Below are 24,243 nucleotides of genomic sequence, written 5' to 3' on the forward strand. Positions count from 1 at the left end.
GGTCTCCTGCAATTATGACACAATGGCAAAAGACAGCACATTTAACAACAGTAGTGACCTAAGAGAGTTCCTCATGACTATATTGTGACCAGGGGTCTATAAGCAGGTGGCAGCACTTAGCACTACAATTAAGGTTAGTGTACTGCGGTTCAGGTGAGGATTAACCAATTGTACCAGCCTCATACTGTATGTAATACCTTAGCTAAGATTAGTTTAGCTGCCAGTGTTAGAACCCTATATAGAAGAGGTGACATTCTCTGGACTAAACTTCTAGAAGTCAGATTTCTAACAGCTAATTACTGATTTATGCAGGTAGGCGTATCCACTCGCTGAAAACTGAAATGTTTGTGTGTTTTTCAATCTTTTTAATACGTTTTTCAGAAAATAGTTTTTGACAGTAACATTAAGCAAAAGGAGGTGAATCTGACACACATCACGCCTTCCATCTGCCAGAATTCCCCTTCTTTTGTAATCAAGGAGACATTATGATGCTGGGTCTCTCCAGTAGACTCCATTATTGCAAGGACAACATGTTATTGATGAATGTTATACCGGGTTTGAGAGAGCTTGCCACTTACTGTAGTGCAGTGTGTAATGCTGGTGAATAAAGCAACCCCAGACAATAAACAACAACACATAAATGACTGTGTGTGTGTATGTGGCGGAGTGTTCCGCCCCTATGTATTATTATTTGTATTTTTGTTTGCGGCACGGATAAAAGCGCCACGTCTTTTGTTATTGCTTTTTATTATTTATATTTAAAAACCCTGTGAGGATGCATGACTGATCAGCTACTGATTATTTAAGTAGCTGACAGTCATGCATCCTTACCAAACGCGTGCAGACTCTGGCCGAGGGGTAATAAGATAATTAACAACTAGTTAACCCCTCGGCCAGAGTATAAGAAGCTGCAGCTGTCCGTTCTGCAGGGGGAGGAGTGTACAGAGGAGAGTACGGGGAGCGGAGAGAACGAGAGAGAGCGAGGAGGAATAACGACATTTAGAAACAATTGCTAAAACGTGCTGGATTAGCCAGCACGACACTTACTTGTTTGTCTGTCTGATTCGTTTGGCCCTCGTGCCCTTTGTTTTGTTGTTTTGTTTAAATCTTTTGTTTTGTTTATTTGGTTAATTAAACACGCTGAGTGCAGTAGCATTCAGCTTCACCCGCCCATCCATTGTTTGGTTTCAGTTACTTCCTGGTCCATGACGTCACCACTGCGAGCCAGCCTGTCACAGTGTAATAATGACAAATTGACTTATTAATCATCCATTACAACTCAGGCAGTAAGCATCTTTGACTTTAAGGCACGCTCTTGAACAGGTCAAAGCACAATTGTTGAATTAAGTTACATTTTCTACATAAAACCAGGTACATTTTGGATTAAGTAAATGCACACCAAAACAAATCTTGTATGCTTTTAAGTAAAATGTTGTATCTCTATATGGTGGTCAAAAAGGAATATGAGACTACAAAACAAACCAAAAAATGTATCGCGGCAATTTCAATGCAACTATATGTTTTTCTCATCAAACCATACAGTAAGGCGTGTTTCACTAGATGTCACAGTGATGTATTTGATTATAGTGATGTTCTGTACATCATCATTGAATAGGAATCCGCTTGGGACTGCACTGACTTGGTTTACTTAGACTTAGACATATATGCAGTGGCATTAATGTCAGTACTCAACGTCAAGATGATATAAACCCTGGAGGTTTCTGTGAGGAATGAAGATACAGGAGGTCAAATTCACTGCAGAATGTGTGGATACCTTAGGGAACATTTATCACTTAACACCTCACAATACTTATTTTCTCTTGTAAAACCTTAAGTGGAAGTGTCTCAAAAAAAACATTCAATACATCTGTGTACTTGAAAGTTATGTTTATGTTATGCTGAATCTTTATATGGATACCAGAATAGAACATTCTAGGTCAAATTATTTAATTTATGGTACAATATTAATGGGTTTCCAATTGATCCTCATTTAAACATCCACTTGTCCCAACTTATAAACCCCAGTTATCTAAAACAGTTAATATATTTGTTTTTTCATGTCCCTGAAGCAGTTTTGATAAATGGGGTTTGACTATCTATCTATTGATCTATCGATCTATCTATCTATCGATCTATCTATCTATCTATCTATCTATCTATCTATCTATCTATCTGTCTATCTGTCTATCTGTCTATCTGTCTATCTATTTTCAATTTAATTTCAGCCATCGGCCTACTATTAACCATACAATGGCTTGCAATGCTCACATAGTAGGTCAGTGCTTGAGCCACACCCTCACAAAGTCTAAGCTTGCTTAAAAACAGGATATTTCCTATGAGATAACTTAGTTGGGATGTTTAGGGAAATACTATGAATAAAATCTAAGAAAAAATAAGTCCTATAAAATCTGACACCTGCCCTCAATCATCTTTCATTAACAGTCTGAAAAATATGTCAGAAGCAAGATTAGTATTTGCCACCTACATTTTTGAAACACAGTTTTTATTTTCAAGCTGTTGACAGTGCAGATTTCAAAGCACTGAAATTGACATATGTTCACTTAAGACTCTGCAGTATTGCCCTGGTATGGCCTACTGCCCCGGGGAATTACATAACAAACACTGCCATCCTCTTAATATTAGCCGGTGGAATATACTGAAATAACAAGCTGTTTGGATTTATTAAAGTTGTAGTATGAATCAGCAGCCTTGGTAACATCTGCAACTCTTTCTTTAATTGGGTCTCTTGATGCAGGTTGGAAATAATCCTACTAAATTTTGATAGGAAGCATGAATAATTAAAATATGTTTATATGTGAGAAGCACATGCAGGGATGATGGAGTTTCCCCGGACTAAATCCATGAAAAACAGTTTCTGTTTAGCTCCTAGAGCACAAGGGTCACTGAGACAGCTGTACTCTACATATTCTCTAAATCCATAAAAAACAGTTTCTGTTTAGCTCCTAGAGCACAAGGGTCACTGAGACAGCTGTACTCTACATATTCTCTTGCTATTTGTATGCTGCTGTTACTTAAATATGACACAAAAAAAGGTTTTCAAAATAAACATGTATTAAAATTCCTACGACAAATATAAATTCATGACATGTTATTTTTGAAGACTTGTGAGTCTTCAACATTTCTAGATTTAGTTTGAACCAAAATGAATATAATTTGAATACTAAATAAGTCTAAATAATTTTGTCTTGGGGTAGCCTCACAGTCATTTTAAGGACGGCGCTATCATGCCGATGTTTGCTGTTACTAGAATACATTATCTTTTGTCCGTGATTGCACTTCATTCTGCAGAGTCTGTTATTTCCTTCCATAAAGCTTTGTGTTTAATTAGCTGAGAGTGCTCTAGCTCTTCATTAACTAAATAAGATGCAGATGATGGCTATTATTCTCAGATAAGACTCCTGTCTGTGCATTGAATGACTTTTTCACTTTGCTAATTACATTTTCGGGGGGGGGGGGGCTTATCATTTTATTATACAGATTCTGTGTACGTTTGCTGTAATTGATGGAAATTGTGGACGCCCCATATAATAAAACAAATGTTTATAATAACATGGTTAATAGTATCTATGGTGAAAAACACACACACACACATATATATTTCTAGAAATTATACATTTCCATTGGGGTATGTCAACTATTGACTACAATTGTATATATAAATACACAAAAAACCCTAATAAATAGCTAAAGGGGTATTAACTGCCTTTGTCCTACCTGCAGATTCAATAGCAGTTGATGTTTACTGCGATAGCAAACACAGGGCCTATACAAGAGATGTAGTAAAGTGTAACAAGCTAGTTGCTCTCCTTGCTGCTGCTGGTGATCCAGTGAAGCTTGCTCAGGGGAACAGAAGCACCTTCTTAACTCTCAGGTGAGAATAGCACCCGCTGACTAATCTGGTGCCCTGTGCTTCTGCCTGACTGTAAGGAATGAAGACACTGATTCCTGGGTGAGGAATGTAAACAGTACAAGGCAATACAAGTGATCTTGATGATAGGAAAGAGTTTGTCAGGGTCCAATCCATCTCACGGTATTGTTATTACTTATATAGTCATCCTACTGTGCTCTTTGAAGTTTATTCATAAGTATGTGTCTGATACAATTTGGTCTGTAAGCTCCTGCTACTCCACCAGTGTAGGCAGATTTAACATTTGAAATATCTAAGAGCCTGGAATTGTTTTAATGATATTCTATTGTTATTATATTGTGTTTGGTTAGTTTTCAAGCATACGTTCATTGAAATAAAGTCTCTGGCTATTGTTTCAAGGAATAGTGTAGTATTAAGCATTGCTACACGGATATTTTTATTTAACTTCATTCTTGTCTGTCATCTTTTGTGGCCATATACTACATGTGAGTGTGAGGAGCTGCCGCCCACAGTAATTTGAAGCACAATGTATATTCACAGCAGTTTGCACTACAAAGCAGCAGGTCTCATCTGGGTTAAGTTATGAGCATGTTATTCAGTAAACTGTGGTGTGGCAAACCAATAATAAGATAGTTATAACCATGCAGAACTGTCAAGCTACTGTAGGTGACTACTTATAAAGTCAAATAGTTGGCAACTACAATGTGATTGATTGAAGCATCGCAATGATCACATTTAAAAGGGAATCTAGGCCTACTATTATTTCTAATAAACCCCTGATAGTGTCATTAAACTGTAAAATTCAGTGAATACTCATCCCAAAAGCCACATGATTATTTTATTTTTTTGCCTGTGAATGAATACCACGAGAACCATTTTGTGTGCTCTGTCATTTAGTTAATTTACTTACTGGCATGCTGTGTTCTGGCTCCAGCATAACATCAGCCTAATTTACTAAACTGCAGAGCAGGAGAAGTATGCAGTTTAAAATCTCTATGCAGTTGGTCCAGGATATAAAAGGTGTTACAAACATGAAATCATGGTAGGAAAGAAGGTACCCGCGCCACTCTCATCAAACACTATAAGTATACTGGAAACCACACTGTATCAGCTGTCTTCTTTTGTAGCAATTTAAAATAGCAACAGGAGCCTATAAAACAAAGTGCACTGTTTTCACTGTAACCGCAATCATCCAAAACACTTATTTTCTAAATATGTGTTGACAGAGGGGGTTGGATAATTGCAGTTATTGTCTAATAATGTATGCAATTAATTCTGACATTAAATGTGTGTCTTTATTTGTATTTTTTTTTTTTATCAGCCCTCAATCTTTGGCACATTGACTCATGAGAAACCGTCATTGGACCATAAAAGGGTGAGTCACTTCCTTTTGTTTATAGCTTGCTGGCTGCTGTTGATGCTTTTTTTATAATTTTATGACTGAAAATAAAAATAATGAAGAGAAAAGATTACTTTCTTTGATTTTTTTTCCTTTTGTCATCCTTTTAATGTTTTCGTTTTGTCATGTGTATTATGTAGCACCGTTTTGTGAAGTTAAAAAAAGGAAAACAACATTCCTCCCATAACAGTGACATAAGACTGTCATTTTAAATGTGCTTTCTCTGTTTTGCAATGTGAAGTGTCTTATTAGAGTTGGAAGGAATTTATTTAATCTAAAGTTTCAGATAAAAACAAATATAAGATCATATTAAATGAAACAAATGCTTTTCTGACAAATGTCACCTCTTGACTTGGAACATGGTAAATCTCTCTCAAATACGTTTCCTCTCAGTATTCATGGAGAGCTTTGTCTGAGAAACTGCTCTTTGATTAACTGCATGAAAAGGGTGTTTCTTCCTGAAGTTGATGCCTCATTATTTCCTTTTCTTTCATAACTTTAGTGTGTTGATAATATTAATTTGGGTTGCCCAGGGGTTCATTTGGAAACAAAAAGGTACCGGATGTTATAATTAAGGACGAGGGATAGCATGTTTGTTTATACTGTAGACCTAATGTATTGATTTATAGTGGCTTTTGTATGTGCTTCATGTTCTCATCTGCGCATGGATCAGGGTTTCATGCTTTATTGTTGGTGTCTTGGCTTGTTGTTAATGTTTCCTGCCTTACTGTTGGTAGCTGCATGTCATGTTTAACAATATCTTCAGGTTTATCAGGTGTATAATCTTCAATACCAGTGGCGGGCCGACTAATCTGATGAACAGGAGTGGCGATGTTATTATTGTTAAGAGCACTAGTGTTTTGGCGTTTCACCGTTTGGGTTGTAAAAAACATTAGTCATTTTCTCACTCATAGATATTAAATCATAAAATATGTTGTTAAAGTACTTTTGTCATTGAATTCATGGAACAGGAGAGCAGTTCTTTGGGACATGTTATGTATACAGAGTTATTTTTTGCAACTATATATATATATATATATATATATATATATATATAATATTTCATACCGTTCATCATTTGCAAGCTGTGTAATTCTCACCTGTCTGATAAAAAGGTGCCACACCTGGGATACAGTGCAATCCGGCACAAATTAACCCCTGGGGTTACCTTGTCATACAAAAATGGCAAAACATAGCCATGAGATTAGTGTGTTCCTCATACCATGTTTTCTTATTGTTAATTTCTGTGCATGGTGAACTTTTATTACCCTGTAAACTGCCGAAAATAAGTAGCCTTATTATTGTTCGGTACTAACTGTAGTTAATGAGAGTGTAAATGTTCAATTCTCAGATATAAGCGTTTCATCTGTTATAAGTCATTCTTAGCCAGCCCAGTATTTTTCTGAAAGAAATGCTTTCGTTGAATGAAATTTAATTCAGTGAGTCTCTCACAATAGTGTCTTATCTAGGTCTTAATTGCACTGAGCAAAACCACACATTGCCAATACTGTGTAATTAGAAAGGATGCTTTTGTTAAATTAAGCATGTTATTGTACTGTAATTATACCGCTAAATGCGTAATTACTGTTTTATTACAGTTTAGTTACCGCACAGATAGTTTCATTTACTGATAGATACAAATTAAGAGGCACACATCACAAAAAACCTGGACTGATTTATTCTTCACACTGTACAATTAAAGCCTAGCTTCTTATGAAACCGGGCCCTCTTTAACTCACTTAAATATTTCAGCCAAATTCACGTACAATGCCTGTTTTCTCATCACAAGATTCTGCACAATTAGCCTTTATATACAGAAAAATCTTTGATTTTCAGATTTAAATCTTTCAGGATGAATAGGGCTGAACCTAGAGACACAGGAGAGGCACAATTTATCATAAAGAACTTGACAGATTACTTCTCCCACAGAAAGAACTGCTTCTTAGCCACCTGAGCAGTTTTCATATGGTAATCATTCTACTGGCATGTGCTCCATTACTGCACTGGCAAGTTGTTTTGGCATGGTTTATATTAGTATCTCTGGAATACATTGTAATGATGTCACTAGGGTCCATTATTGTAATGTGTAGTTGCATCTTACTGCAACGACTCAAAGCTTTGCCCATACAAACAAAGAAAACAAACAAGAATTGTCAGCTAAAATTGTTTTGTGGGTCTACTCTGTGATACAAAAACCTACATACACTATCAATACAACTAAACCAGCTAAAACAGATACACAGGAAAAGATAAAGAAATCTGTAATAATGTCTGGTCATTTCTGATTCGAACGTAGAGCATCAGTCATTCACTGTTTTCATAACTTTTTTGTTTAATTAAAAACATGTAAACAAAAATAAAATAAATAGAATAAACTTAATAGTTTACTAAACTTGGCTGGTAACATACAGTATACAGTAATGTCATCTGGTATTCATTAACTGTCCATTAGAGGAATATTTTTAATGCAAATATGTTCTATCTGCTGCTTTATAATTAATATTTTTTATCTTTGCTGTTTCTCTTTTATATCTGTGCCATTTGCTTCAAATCCAGAGTCTAGAACCAAAAAGCTACATTTACATTATGAAAAGACACTGGCAGTCATATGTGTCCTGACAGTAAATCCACTAATAGCAGACATCGTGTATTATATACTGCAGCATGACTGCCTTCATAGAGAGATGTGATTAGATTGTGATAACTAGTTATAGTTAGATAATGATCCTGATAAGATGTTTAAGGCTGTGGAAATTAACATCTGGAAGGGCAGGTTTGCATACTTGCTAATATAAAGAGTAATTTGTTCTATCTATATCGTGATAAAGAATATGTGTTTTGTATTTGCTCTTATTAGGACTGAAGTCATTGTATTTTTTATCTTGCTCTTAATTGTACTGTAATTCTTGATATGTATTATTTTTTGTATACAACTGTAAGTCGCACTGGGTAAGGGCGTCTGCTAAGAAATAAATAAATAAAAGAATAAAAGAATGCTAAAATAGCACACAGATACAGTGAAATATCGCAGTGGCTTGACTCTTTGCCTTTTGTGTCTTCGGTTTAATTAACAACCACAAAGCATTACCACACCAGACTTCATTTTGTTTTGAAATGCAAATCATAACGGGATGAATCACAAAAACTCAATTAACAACAGCAAAACAAACAATTAACTGGCTTTTGTGCTTGGTTAGTTAGATATATTAGGTAAACTGGCCTGTCTCGTGAAGAAAAGCATTGGTCTGCCAAACAGCAAATGGCTTCTTTAATTACTTAGCTGCAGTCGATAATGAAGCAGAAAGATTTAAAGACAGACCATTTCTCATGTATCTGTGAACAATAAAAGGCACTTTTCAAACTCTGCTTCGTTTATACCCCATGGGGCTGCAATAATGAAGCAGGCTGTGTTTCCATTGCCTTGTGCCAGTCTGTGAGCTCCAGACTCCAGCTATGGGTATCTCAACCTTTTTAAATAGATTTTTTTCCTAGTAAAGGTAATTAAGAAATCAATACCTGCAAATCGATTCTGCCTGACATAGAATCAAATATATGAACATTTGTTTCATGTTAAAGTATTATTAAAATGTTTAATCTCATCAATTTTATGAATGGTCAATAAAGCAGTTTGTTTCACAGTTTACATGAGAGTCTACCAGCAGTGTTGTGGTACAAAAGAGCTTTATGAGGAAGTTACACAGGGAACAAAAATAATGGATGGGAACTTTTTTGAATGCTGCACCTTGACATTACTGGTAAACGCTCTGCTTTATTGATCAGTCAATAATTAGATACCATTTTTTAAATACTTTTGCATGGAATAAATATCATTATTTATACTACATGTAGGGCAGCAGATTATATTTCAGGTAATTATTTCTTAATCGCTTTAACTAGGAGTTAGTTCTTTAAGATGGGGACCACCTTGGTGATTTTCCTACAGACCACAAGCATCTGGTTTTATACAAACTATACAGGTACTGAATGCAGCTACAGTTTTTAGGACTATTCATATATAACACTTTATATTAAGGTGCTGCTTATTGATGTTGTATAAATGTTTTATAAATATATAATAGATGCTTCATAACTATGTTATAGAGTATTAATAACACATCAAAGATGGTTTATAACCATGCAATAGCCATAGACAGAATTACATTTTTATAAAAGGGACAGTTTTTAGCCACCTATTGTACTTTGGGATGTTTAAACGTAATTCCGTACATGGCTATTGCATGGTTATAAACCATCTATAATGCTTTAGTAACACTAAACAACATAGTTATTGAGCATTTATTATATATTTATATATTTATATATATAAATGTAAATCCCATGATTGTTGTTCAGTGTACAGAAGTTTGGATTTTGCTGGAGATAAGTAGGTATAATACATCTTCGATGAAGACATTAGCCAACATGCTTGATATCGTTTCATTGTTTAACATTTAACATGCAAAATCTTTCAAATACCTTATAGATCTTTTCTTCAGGTGAAAGTGGAATATTCTGATGTATGAGCTAAAACACAGATTTGTTAACTGTACCAGTATTTTGATTTGACGTGATGTTGCTTGCACTGTGCAGTGAAGCTCTGTGTTGAGAGGAGGGGTAGGACAAGTGCACACAAAGATCATCTCAGGATTACCAAGCCCCTGTGAGAGCTGATGCTATGTGGTAGCTATGAGCACACTGCTTTCCATGTATGTTAGCACTTCATCAAAGAATCAGAAGTCATTCTATGGCCATTATAGTTTGTTATTGTGTCTGCAGCACAAATTAAAAATGCATTTATACATGGGATCCATTTTGGTGCTCTAAAGTCATCAATAAAATGGTGCACTGTAAGCTTCCAGGTGCACCTTTTTCTTTTTTCTTCTCCCTGCACAGCTTAATGGTTGGTCTGAAAATCAATTGCAACATCCCTACAGTCTTACATAGTTAATGTAAAGAGGTTGAATTTATACAGCGGATCTGTATCAGAGAAAAAAACAAAACAGCAATTTACCTGTAGAACAGCAGCAAAAACACAGTGCATATTCAGTGTGGTTAGGGTTGTTATGTTATGCACTACAGAGCAGCTTTTGGACCACAGACCTACTATTGTTCAAATGTCTCTATGTACTGTTCAATAGACAGCTTCCTGTTAGTGTTTCCACGGTGAGGCCACTTTAGTGATGCAGTGTTCTTTTGCTCTTTTCAAGTGTCTGAAATTGCAGTGCCACCTTTCTCCCTACAGCTGTATAAAGCAAGGCTGGATTTAAAGTGCATAGAGCTAAAGAAATGATTACAGAAAATTCTACACAATATGTATTACTATTCTCTCATGTTCCTAAATGAAGGATGCACACCTTGGTGAATTCCTTTTGCCCTCTCTTCAATGCTGCACTTCCCATCATGAAGGAGCGCAGTCGACATACGTGTGTTGCTTCTGGGAGTTCGAGTTCTTCTAAAAGGAAAAAAAAAATCAGAATGTATTTTGTTTTAAACTATGGCTCTTTATGTTGTTTACAAGACTCACACTCCCAGAAGTTTCACACACTGACTCTCCTTCCCTGTAACAATCGCAGCTTTTCCAATGATTGACATTCTTTCAATTTTCCTTCATGTTTTCCTTCATGTTTTCCTTTAATGTTTTCTGTTTGTTCACAGAGCAGGCGACGGCTATGTGAGTGTAACACCTCCCTGGTACGGGGCGTACAGAAATAGCACAAATACCTTCAACTGTAAAATATCACAATGTAGAGCAACTATGCCAGTTCAGTGCGATGAGGCACAGAACAAATTATAGGATACCAGAGAGAGAGAGAGAGAGAGAGAAACCAGCATCACAATATACTGTATTTCTTTGGTTTCATTTCCTAAATTCCGGTCGGCTACCGACAGGCTAAAAACACTCAAGGCGCTTGCGTTCATTATTCAACACCGGCATACAATCAGCCCAATACTTATTGTCAGGAAACTCAGTTTACTGGTCTGTTTCACTCTCTCTAACTCATCGTTCCAAACGCCAAATGCTACATTCCCACTCCTAAACAGACAGACAGACAGACAGGCAGGCAGACAGGCAGGCAGACAGACAGACAGACAGACAGACAGACAGACAGACAGATAGACAGACAGACACAAACCCTAGGATGGCCATGCCGTTTGTAAAAACATGGGCTATTTATATTCAGGTGTGTAAATTGATCAATGATTCAATTAGTCGGTGCCCAACAAGGCAGATCAAGGGAAACGAGTGGAGAAGCCAACATAACATGTTACAAATCAATTATAAAGTGTCAGATAACATAAAACGTGCACTAATCAAATCAATGGATAAAATTATAAAAACAATAATAACATACAAGTGTAAAATAAATATGAACAGGGCATTCTTGACCCTGTTACATGAGTCCACAGCCCCCCCACCCCCCCCCCCCCACCACCACCACCACCACCACCACCACCAGTGTGGCCTAACCCTGCCCAGGATGGATCTCTTGGACAGGGTAGTTGGAGTGCTGTCTTTGTCTTTGTAGCTGGTTTACTTGTAGAAAAACATACAATTGTATTTGCGTTTTTCGTGATGTCCACGAGGAATTGAATTGAGAACACTTAAACTCATTGTACACAGGCCTCAACAAGCACCACATCAACATGCTTTTTGATCAGCACTGTCAACCTAGGAAGGATTCTAACAGACAATCTTGAGGTCAAATGCTTCAATCCCAAACCCAGCTACATATTTATTGGAAAGTATCATTTTTTAATGGTATTGATAACACTTTGCTTATTGGGTTACGGCAGCGCTGTTAAGAGAGCTAATGAAATGTTGGAAGTGGGATTTAAAATGCTAGCAAATACAGTTTAAATATCACAAACTAACAATCAGTAATAATGACTTCTGAGTGCAGCTTGCCACCATGGCTTCTAATTTGTTGCTATTTGTGAACCTAAACAGCTTTTTGTGGCTTTTTGAATTTGATTTTGAGAGGGATAAAGGTTATAATAGGACAAAATCTGATCCTTTCACAATCATGTAATTATTATTATTTTATGTGGTAAAAATGCAAAAAAAATAAAAATAAAAATAACCACATCTGCAGTCTGTGTACAGTAATTTAAAACAAAGGTCATGCATGAATCTTTTTCTTTACCCAGAGTGTTATTCAGAACTTTTTCAAAATATGTTTAACAGAAAGAAAATGGCCTAACATGGCCATGCTAACAATGTTATACAATAGAAAAGAGACACAAGATTTGTGCAGATTGTAAAGGTAGCTGAAAAGCTATTGTACTTCATGAAATGTGACGGCTGAATATGCATTTTCCGCATGCACTATATAGGGTATATTGCGGATGCTGTGGGTGTCTGCGCATAAAGTGAAGTCATTAGTCCACCATGCTCATTTTTTTTGTCAACATACTCATTTATTATCTGTGCCTTTTACTCTGGGTTGAATTAGAGTGGATTTTCCACAGTGTCATTTATTTATGCTTTGATTTAGGCAATTTCTTCTTCTTGTGTCAGAGGTCCACTCTATTGCTATTTCTTCCACTGATTTTTTTAATGCAGGGCTGGGTAGGATTCAGTAAATGCCAATGGTGTTAACCTTTAACCCTAGAGTAAAAATCCCCTTTATAATGCAGTGCTAAATGGGACAGCAGCATTAATCGCTCATCTGTAGTCAAAGCTGACATTAAATATAATACAACAGGTCTATAGAGGCTTATAGTGAAGCAATCAACCACAACACAGGGGAACAGCCATTGAAAACAATAGGCTTTTACTGTTCCACTGTAAAGGCAGATTTTCCACTGTAAAAAAACAAACAGTGAAATTTGTCACAGAGTCATTCGTAAGACATTTGATTTATAATTGTGCAGTAACCTTGGCTCATTAATGGAAAAGGTATCTCATAGCAACCAGTCACAGTGAGGCATGCTGACATTCCTGCGTAGTATTATGTTAATCAATGCTTGCTCAGTGATGAAAAAAACATCACCTTTTCACTTTACCAATTAGAGGAACCTTTTTATCGCTATGATTTTTTATACTATGTTATTACAGACTCCTGTTTTGCATATAAATGCAAACATGATATATGGCTGTGTTATGAGAGAAGCCCAACCAAAAATAATATAAGGATGGATTTACAATTAACCTGAAACTTTGGGCTTAAATGAGGCTGTCGTATTTGTGTTTGTATGTTTAAAAAATACATACATTGCTTTCTTCCTTTGTGCAAGACAATAGACTGGCAGCCTAAGGCTGAATGTTCCAGAAGTTACCAATAATATTATCTAGAACATGTGAAAAATATGTATTTATGTGGCTTTACTAAACCCATTCAGGTAGCAGAATGAGCTGATTAACATAAAGATTTGCATGTCTGAAGCACAAATGGGCAGTGCAGATAACATGTTTGTCTCTTAACCTGGGAACTGGCATTCCATCCTCAGTCACAAACTCCATATTGTGTTTAGGAAGCTGACTAGTTACTTTTAGAAGCAATATGTATCCCAAGCTATACTCTACTTCAATTCTCCCATAAACATTAGGTTACTTACCGTAACCCTGGTTCCCTGAAAGAGAAGATGACCACCAACGACATTATGTATGGGATATGCCTGCCCATTGGGTAGGTATTGTTGAGCTCTTTATATCAGAGCTGCTGGTAGGCCCCTTCCTGGGGTGACGCACTCAGTCCCACCCACCGAGGATTTAAAACCGTCATCCTGAGGAAGCCATTTATCTTTTTCCATCGAACCCGTGAGGGCGACTGGTGCGACCTCGCGATTGGTGGTTGTCTTCTCTTTCAGGGAACCAGGGTTACGGTAAATAACCTAATGTTCCCTTTAAATTCAAAGATGACCACCAGCGACATTATGTATGGGATAATGTATACCAGAGCTGTCGTGAGGGAGAAGGAATGGCAGCATATGAGGGTGAGCTTACACACTCAAGGACCTTTGTGTCTAACAAAGGCAGGGCAGGTTCTACCACATTAAGATGGTAGAACCTGGAGAAAGTATGCGGCGTAACCCAGCTAGCCGCTATACAAATATCGGACAGCGAGGCCCCTCTGAAGAGGGCCCAAGATGTAGCTAACCCTCTAGTGGAGTGTATGGCTACCCTCCCAGGTGGGGGCAAGCAGGCACCATCATATGCAGTCGAGACTGTGTCCGCAATCCAATGTGACAGACGCTGCTTTGAGAGGGGCTGTCCTAGGGGCCATGTCCCGTGACAGACAAAGAGCTGGTCAGAATGACGCAGAGCTCTTGTCCTTTCCACATAGCATCTCAATGCCCGCACTGGGCAGAGGAAATTCAATCTTTCATCCTCCTCCGAAGAAAACAGGGGTGGTGGAAGGACTCCATTTCCACAGACTGATTAATGTGGAAGGCTGTGATCACCTTGGGGAGGAAAGCAGGGTTTGTACGCAGTGACACCCTGCTGCCATTGTCCCAAATGCTCATGCAGGAGCTGTGCACCAACAGCGCCTGCAGCTCACTGACCCACTTAGCTGAGTAGCCAAAAAATGCGCACCCGGATATACCGAATCCACGGGGGGATGACATGCAGAAATAGCCGCTACCTACCAGCATCAAGCAGTTCTTGCAGAAACTGTAAGATAACTGGCATGGGGCAAGAGATTGGGTCATGACTCTTAGACAGACACCAATTCTGGAAATACTTCCACTTGTAGGTGTACAGCGACCTAGTGGAATGTGCCCTAGCGCTCTGCAACGTACCCACAACCGCATCTGATACCCCTAGGGCTAACCAGTGGTCCCATTCAGGCAGACCCAGATGCCAAAGAGTGCCTCTCATCTGACTGAGGACATCCAGGTGAAGTGGGATCTCCCAGGGATGGCCTTGTAAAAGCTGGCACAGGGTGAAGAACCAGATTCTCCTGGGCCACCTGGGGGCCACTAGGAGAACCGATACCTTCTCTAACTGGACCTTTTCTAGAAAGGACGGGACCAGAGGTATAGGCGGGAAAGTGTACAAAAACTCTTTGGGCCATTCGTGCACTAGGGCGTTGATGCCAATTGGACGTCTAAGCAATGGAGGGATCCGGCCAGGATCCGCAGACTCTGAAATACTCTGTCACGACCGCTATGTGGGCCACTGCTCCCTCTCGGGACTGGGAACAAATCAACCAGTTGTTGAGATAGTTCTTTACATCTGATCCCCTGCAGCCACAAGGGGGCCAGGATAGCGTCCACGACAGCGGTGGAGTGCTGGCTTCTGATGCCACCTTGAAGCTTGATTCTGCCTCGGCAGGGGGTTCGGACTCCCCTCCTACCTCCATGCCAGAGGAGAAGGAGGCTGCATCCCAGGTGTCCTCCTGTGCCAGCTGGGACGCCTCTTCCCGTTCACCATGATCCTCCCTAGGGGAGGGAGGGTACGTTAGTTGGGGCGGTATTGGAGCTGGGACTGTGGCTCGAGCCACAGGTGCCTGTTGAGAGGAGCTCCAGGACCTGGGCCATCTGAGCCTTCAGGTCCATAATGTCCCTGGCCTGTTTAGAACGCTTCACCCTTCTCGCCTGTAGGGATGGGGAACGACTACGGGGGGCCTGTGCATCAGGGATGTCCAGCAGGGGGTTCTGGGACAGTTCATGGAGGAGGGGCTCTGGGGCTCCAAGAGCCACCGACGGTCCGGCCACCTAGGGCACGGAACTCGCCCTCGTGGCCCTTTCCAACCTGTTTTGAAAACAGTAAATTAAATAAAAGTTTAGCATATATTTACTGGCTTGACCTAATCGTGACTTTACTGAATTTGCAAATACAGGCATATGTCGGTACTATAATGAAAAGATAAATACAACTGTTTAGATTAAAACTGGACTCAATTGAGATATAACTGACACCTTCTAATTGAAGCTGCAATACATTTAGTACATCAATATAGCTTGAAAAACATTAGTGCATAAATTAGATACAGAGTGTGATTGAAAGTGTGTAGTAATGGCTTTAGGGCTGACTCAGTAACGTATTATAACACTTTGGGATGTCATACAAAGATGTATCCTACAATGAGTACTTCAGCCTTTAGGGAACAGTCTTTAATAAACTAGAAATCACACCCCCTCTGAAGCTTATTTGTGCAATGTCTAGTTTTTTTTTTTGTGGAGATAGCATCTGAATGTCTTGGTTATGTAGATTTTTACCCCTAGTAATTTGTATTTTTGGGTGTTTTTCTTTGAAATTTCTTCTAGGTTCTCTTCAGTAGTCCATATGAAGCAGGTGACCCACACTCCCCTGCCTGCAGCAACAATTGACTTATGTTTTTTAAGCATTTCCAGGGATAATGATTTCCTAATGCATAAACCTGTCAGCTTCCTGCAAACAGGCTTAAGCTGCGGTAGGATAATCGTTGCTGGAGTGAAGTAAAGTAAAGGTGACCACAGGGCTTGGTTAATGGGACCTGACCTTTGGCTGAACATTTAGGTCAGATAAAGGTTTGGCAGCGACAGCCTAGCTTTAGCATGGTGCCTTCCATTAAACTGAAGTTCTGAAACTTCAAATGTTTTTGCTCTTTATCTGTTTTCATCAGAGAGCAGGGGTCAGTACATTGTCTTTCATCTCAGCTCATCTCTGGAATGGCTTCACTTAATTTACTTCAGGCATTCAGAAACAGTTGCAGAGTTCAATTGGATAACCATCAAGGCTCATTATAATCTATGTTTCTGACCATCTTAACTAAGCCATTAGAAGCCATACTAATTTGAAAGACGTTGACACAATTATCTATAAATTTGTCTCTTAAATGGTTGGATGGTTATGCAGCCACCCATAGTCCAGGAATACTTTATAATATGGATAATGCCATTTCCATCCATTGCATAGTTTCAAATTAAGTGATTAAAGTAGAGAAAATACAGTACTGTTTTTTAAAGACTTGTGAATTTAGGAATCTTTACTCCAAATCTCAATTTCCGCTCATTTTTGTTAATATAAAAAAAAAATCAAAGTTAATCAATGTTTCATACTAATTTTGCCACATTAACAGTTTTATTGTTCTTTGAGGGGGGGGGGGGGGATGGTACAAATAGGGTTTTGGCATAAATGTACCAGCCCACATTGAAGAGAAATTTATCTCAGAATATATTTCAAAATATGAATTATATACTAAATTGTACTGTAATTTACTTCTGTTTTTGAAAGGAGAAAATCACCTTTCCAATTTTTTTTTAAAAAACTAGAACCAACCACTAATACCTGTTTCATGGTATTATGAAAAGTGATTGTGAATGGAAGTGAATCACTTGTTTTCCACATGTGTCGATCGTGCTTTATTAAGGTAGCATGGCCAGGGAATTGGAAAGAAAAGGGCTTGTAACCAGGAGTTCCCCGGTTCAAATCCCACCTCAGCCACTGACTCATTGTGTGACCCTGAGCAAGCCACTTAACCTCCTTGTGCTCCGTCTATAGGGGGAGACGTAATTGTAAGTGACTCTGCAGCTGATGCATAGTTCACACACCCTAGTCTCTGTAAGTCGCCTTGGATAAAGGCGTCTGCTAAATAAACAAATAATAATAATAATAATAATAATAATAATAATAATAATAATAATAAATATGATTCAGAATTGATCTGTGATTTAAAACCCCTTCCACTTTACTGTAGTTAACACAGTCTAGGTGCATTTAATCATATTGTTGTACTCGTTATTTTTAGAAAGCTGAAAAAAAGCATTAGCTTACAGATCCAAACTGATTACAAGGACATACTTGGATTCCAGAACACAGTGCTATTACTACTGTGAATTATTAATCCTATTACTGTGCCTTAACATTACACCTGAGCTGCGATGCAGAATTAACTACCTTTTAAACAAAAAATGTCTTGCATACGGACAACCACAGTGGCATATGAATTGTTATTTTTACTCAGTTGTTTTTGGGTTCATAGAGACAGACTTCTGGACTTTGAAGAAGGTTTTTTTCAACTATTGTTTTTAACGTATACAGTATGTTTAACAAAAGCTAATTTGTGGTTATATAGGATTTGTATGTAATAACATTTTCTTCCAAAACAGCAACCATCCTTCCAATATTTTTTTTTTCTTTAGACTTGGATAAAGCTATTTAACAAAGGAGCTGATGCTTTCATACCAGTATTTAATAGCATTAATATTATGGTTCTTGAAGATAGCAAATGTGTATGGCATTGTGGCATTGTCTATATATATATATATATATATATATATATATATATATATATATATATATATATATATATATTGCTTATTAGCTAGACTTACAGTTTACTGTGTGAACTTGCATATGACCATTTTAAATATCCCACTGGATCCAATGATGCTGAAAGAATAACTAAATCTAAAAAGAGTAACTACATTTCTTTTACAGCAGTGGGCTAGATTCTAAATGTAATCAGTACATTGAAAAAAGGCAGGATTTAAACTTGACTTCAGCAGTTCAATTAACATATTTTACTTGTGATGCTCTTTTAGTTGATAATGTGTGTTTTCTACACACACAAAAATAGTTCAGTTCAGTTTCATGATCTGAATCTTGGTTTCACTGCACTTCTTATAACAACTATGTAGCACATTAAAAAGGTGCATGTGGGCTCCCAAGTGGCGCATCCAGTAAAAGCACTCGCTAGAGTGCAGGATGCGCTCTATAGCCTGGACGTCGCCGGTTCGAGTCCAGGCTATTCCACAGCCGACCGTGGACGGGAGCTCCAGGGGGCAGCGCTCAATTGGCCGAGCGTCGTCCGGGGGGAGGGAGGGTTAGGTCGGCCAGGGTGTCCTCGGCTCACCGCGCACCAGCGACCCCTGTAGTCTGGCCGGGCGCCTGCGGGCTTACCTGTAAGCTGCCCAGAGCTGCGTTGTCCTCCGACGCTGTAGCTCTGAGGTGGCTGCACGGTGAGTCTGCAGAGTGTAAAGAAGCGGGCGGCTAATGGCACACGCTTCGGAGGACAGCGTGTGTTCATCTTCGCCCCTCCCGAGTCAGCGCAGGGGTGGTAGCGGTGAGCCGAGCCTAAAAAATAATCGGGCATTTCAAATCGGGGAGAAAATAATAAAAACTAATTGGCAACGATTAAATTTAAAAAAAAAAAAAAAAAGGTGCATGAAGCGTGCACAAAATGCAGATTCATCAGTGCATTGATGCAACTGATAACTTGTAGGTTGACAGTACTGTACATTATGGATTCCATACTGAACATGGGTTGCAACTGGATCCAAAGTGTGAATACAGAAAGATTCTAAGGTCACACAAAATGCCTGCACATTTTTATTAGGAACCAAATATGAGTATAATAATAAAGAATTCTGAGAAGCTTATGCAGCGCACGTTGCATTAAGGGTCTGCAATCCCAGAAACGATGTCCAGAAACATGACCTTGAACATCCTGGCAGGCTCACTCATCAAAAGGGATTTTTAAATGGCCTACGGAGTCATACAAAATATTTGCAGAAAATGGGCTGGTTTCATTATGCTAATAAAAAACAATATATTGTAGCGCCGGTAAGAATCCAAGCTGACAATTTTTATCTTCCAAAGCAGACAGCCCCTTTATTAGCAGACAGCACACACACACACACGCACACACACACACACACACACACACACACACACACACACACACACACACACACACACACACACACACACACACACACACCCCCCAAGCTGACGCAGAGGCCACTATATAACCCCTTCAAAGTTGGTTCCCGCCAGCCAAGTCCTGCAGTCCCTGGAGTGTTTTTTTTCCACACAGGGCAAGGTCAGCATAGCTGCAGAGTGCAGAAACGTAGCTGCAAAGTGCAGAAGCAACGTCCCGCTGCTGGTCTCAGTTACAATATAATTTGCTGAAGACTTGTAAACCCAGTGCTGACTGGTCTTTAGTTTTACATGCATGAGTTATAACTTTAAGGAGAACCTCACTGCAGTGCTGCATTTTTTTTATTGTTCTGCAGTGTATACACTGGTAGAATATGAACTAAAGCTAAACTGAACTAAGCTGGACAATGTATTCCCCCCAGTACTCTGCTGTTCTGCTATTATTTTATTTATCAAAACGGTTTAAAATACATTGAAATGTTTTATTTATTTCATTGTTTATTTTTGTTAAATTGTAATTCAATTTCATTCTGAAAACAGCCCTAAGGTGAAAAACAAGGCACACATTCTACCATGTACAGTATAATATGCATTATACATACAATATCAATTGTTTATTCAAATGTAGATAATCAGAAATACTTGCAACTTACTTTTCTATATTGACCCATGGTCATTGATAATACCTTCACAAACACAGGCGGCATAAAATTATATAAATCTATTTTTCCATTTACAAAAATACTAGTGTATTTAAAAATAGTATTTTTTATATCAAAGTTTCTCTTTTTTTCTGAAGGAGACATCACAACTCGTTCTATGGTAATTGTGTGACAAAACAATCTAAGAGAAAAAAACAACCGCAGGATTTTTCTATATCTGCCAACAATAACGGTATGAGGCAAATCCAATTGCAAGCTGACGTCTTCCAGGATGTTTTCCGGTTGAATTCGATTAGGCATGCAGGATCATGGATCAAATGGATGGGGCTTAAAAAATAAAAAAATAAATCAGAGTTTTGTTTTAGTGCAACCGGTGTGCAGGTTTAAGCAGAGGAACACAAACATTTCATCCCCCGTAAATCAGCTCGGCTGAAAATTGAGACGTCAGTCTGGTTGATTAAAACACCCTGCCAGACAGGCCAGGTGATGTGTGGCTTAGAGAGAGAAGCATCGCAGAGCAGAGCCAGCTAGGCTGTAATGAGCACAAACTCCTACCCTGGGGAAACGTATACCTTCAAGGAACAAAGAAATGCATTTTACAGTTCTGTGAGATGGACAGAGACAGGAACCAGAGGGAACGCTGTCATAAATCAGCATAAAAAGAAAGATCAGTCAAAGGAAACATTATATTCTGTGGTGAAACCTAGCTGGGCAGTGTCCCTATCATGAAGGAAACATTTTCCACACCATTGATTTTCTGATCAGAAGACCACACAGGGGTCAATTTAATGCTACACAAAATTCTTTAGCAGTCTCAGTGGTGTTTAACCCCAGGATTTAGCAATCTCAGTGGTGTTTAACCCCAGGATTTAGCAATCTCAGTGGTGTTTAACCCCAGGGTTTAACAATCTCAGTGGTGTTTCTCCGAGGGTTTAATAATCTCAGTGGTGTTTAACCCCAGGGTTTAGCAATCTCAGTGGTGTTTAACCCCAGGGTTTAGCAATCTCAGTGGTGTTTAACCCCAGGGTTTAACAATCTCAGTGGTGTTTAACCCCACGGTTTAGCAGTCTCAGTGGTGTTTAACCCCAGGATTTAACAATCTCAGTGGTGTTTAACCCCAGGGTTTAGCAGTCTCAGTGATGTTTAACCCCACGGTTTAGTAATCTCAGTGGTGTTTAACCCCAGGGTTTAACAATCTCAGTGGTGTTTAACCCCAGGATTTAACAATCTCAGTGGTGTTTAACCCCACGGTTTAGCAGTCTCAGTGGTGTTTAACCCCAGGATTTAACAATCTCAGTGGTGTTTAACCCCAGGGTTTAGCAGTCTCAGTGATGTTTAACCCCACGGTTTAGCAATCTCAGTGGTGTTTAACCCCAGGATTTAACAATCTCAGTGGTGTTTAACCCCAGGGTTTAATAATCTCAGTGGTGTTTAACCCCAGGATTTAACAATCTCAGTGGTGTTTCCCCCCAGGGTTTAGCAATCTCAGTGGTGTTTAACCCCAGGGTTTAGCAATCTCAGTGGTGTTTAACCCCAGGGTTTAATAATCTCAGTGGTGTTTAACCCCAGGATTTAACAATCTCAGTGGTGTTTCCCCCCATTGTTTAGCAATCTCAGTGGTGTTTAACCCCAGGGTTTAGCAGTCTCAGTGATGTTTAACCCCACGGTTTAGCAGTCTCAGTGATGTTTAACCCCACGGTTTAGCAAATACCAATTCAGTACCAGTGTGCGATCATATCAGGGCCCCATGCAATATTTTTGTTCAAAATCCATTGTGTTGCCAATTGTTAGTCAAGCTGTGGTCAGCTTATGGTTTCCTAGGGTTTATTCAGAGTAATGCACATTTGTAGAACATTTTTTTAAAAATGAAAACCAGTATTTCACACAAGTTACATGGTGCTGAAAGGAAAACTGATTGTTCAAGTGTAAATGCTTAATGGTGAATATTTTCATCTACAACTGAATTTAATCCTGACAGAGGAGACCATGATAATATTACTAGACAATAGTAAATAATAATAATTTTAAAAAAATAAATAAATATAGCAAAATCAGAATACAAAACCAATAGGAATAACTCTAAAATTAATTCATATGGAAATGGGATGGACGCCATTCAAATTTAATTTTAGTTAAAATTGCAAATACAATTGTATCTTTGATCTAAAGATTTGTTTCAATACAGTATAGAGATACTGTTCTCACAGGACCATGTGACAGTGCTACCCTGACTACTGTTCTGTGATCGGCTTTATGTGCCCTATTAAGCTTCAAAATGAAAATGTACTACTGAATTGCTTTCGGTAATGTTCTTCTTTGGGTGCCCTGAATCCAGTAATCCAACAGGAAATGAAATGGGTTTAATGACTTGCAGGCCTCTGTTCTGAAATAACACCAGAAGATATCAGTAAAAAGAATAAAAGCAGATTAATCCAATCATCCTGTTATCATATTAAACCTGGATGAGCAGGTTCTAAAGGTTCTCACTGGAGCTTGGCAGTTTTACTGTTTAAATGTGATAATTGCCTTCCCAAAGTAGTGTTGGTATGGGACGTTTTAAGGTGTCTGCTGAAAAACGTTTGCTGTCGCAGATGAAGTGGCAGATTCTATTTTATGTTAGTCACGGCACAGGCTCCCGATTATCAGTGCCGTGGTGTCCTATTCTCCTTCATGTCAAAACCCTGTTGATGTCTGTGAACTAAATGGCAAGGCTGGATAAATCAACAATCCATCAAGAGGGCTTCCACTCACATAAGATGTCACTCCTCCTGGGGACTGAACCAAGGGCTACCCAGGCAGCTGCAGACATTTACTAGACATTATATACTCCTGTATAGACAGATATCTGGGATTTAGGAGACCAGGACTGTTGTGTCCAGGTTAAATTAGCATTGGGAAGGACTGGTGGTTACCATGCCAACTGGAATGGATCCAATGCATTGCCAGCATGACTAATGCAGACAGGACTACATCTGATTGATTTGGTTTAAAGTATTTTTGTACTTCAGTTAGAAAAGAATGCACTGATTAACATTAACTATTATATTTTAATGAAATCTTTAAAGTTATGCTTGGTTGCCTCCATTTTCCCATTAGTCCCAACACCTTCAGGCCCTTCTCCCTGCAACAGAACCTAATATCTTTTTTGTCATCTTTTATTTTTTTCACAGCTGTGAAAGTTAAAGGATTGCACACTGGGTCAAGCAAGGTTAGATGCAACACATATTTGAGTCCTGCTAGAATCCCACAACCACTTCAGAGCAGCACACAGGTGTGACTGGAACACTAATTCTAGTTTATTCAAATAGGTAGTGGACTTCACCAATACTATAACAAATAATAGTCATCAATAGTATAGCAAATAAAACTTGGAAAGAAAACGATAAGGAGGGGGGAGTGGATTTAAAACAAAGGGTATGGCATCTTAATTTGTTTACACACAATCATTTTAATAGTTAACGGTTAAAAACTAAAACTTGAAAACCTCTCTAACCTCTTTGCAAAGTAATTGTATTTTTTATTGTAATGTTAATGGGGTAAATAATCCACCCATGCAGGAAAACAGCACAAGTATTAATATAAAGTTAAAGTGCTTCTTGTAAGCAGTTCTGTATATCAAATAATAAATCTTATTTCATCCCAACGTACCACATTGTGGGGTAGAAGTACGTTATTAATTGAACTGAAGTCCAATTTTTGAATG

General features: G+C 38.5%; 1 protein-coding gene across 2 annotated transcripts in view; it reads left to right on the forward strand.

Annotated features, from left to right (window-relative positions):
* The window catches only part of LOC117403557 (ras-GEF domain-containing family member 1B), a 138,693-nt gene that overhangs the window by 47,755 nt on the left and 66,695 nt on the right, over nucleotides 1–24,243 (forward strand). For both annotated transcript variants that reach the window (XM_034925301.2, XM_059003027.1), the window contains one exon: nucleotides 5,211–5,264. In XM_034925301.2, coding sequence (XP_034781192.2) covers nucleotides 5,211–5,264 — 54 coding nt within the window. The remainder of the gene's footprint in view (nucleotides 1–5,210; nucleotides 5,265–24,243) is intronic.

This window comes from Acipenser ruthenus, chromosome 1, assembly GCF_902713425.1.
Source record: "Acipenser ruthenus chromosome 1, fAciRut3.2 maternal haplotype, whole genome shotgun sequence".
Taxonomy (NCBI): domain Eukaryota; kingdom Metazoa; phylum Chordata; class Actinopteri; order Acipenseriformes; family Acipenseridae; genus Acipenser; species Acipenser ruthenus.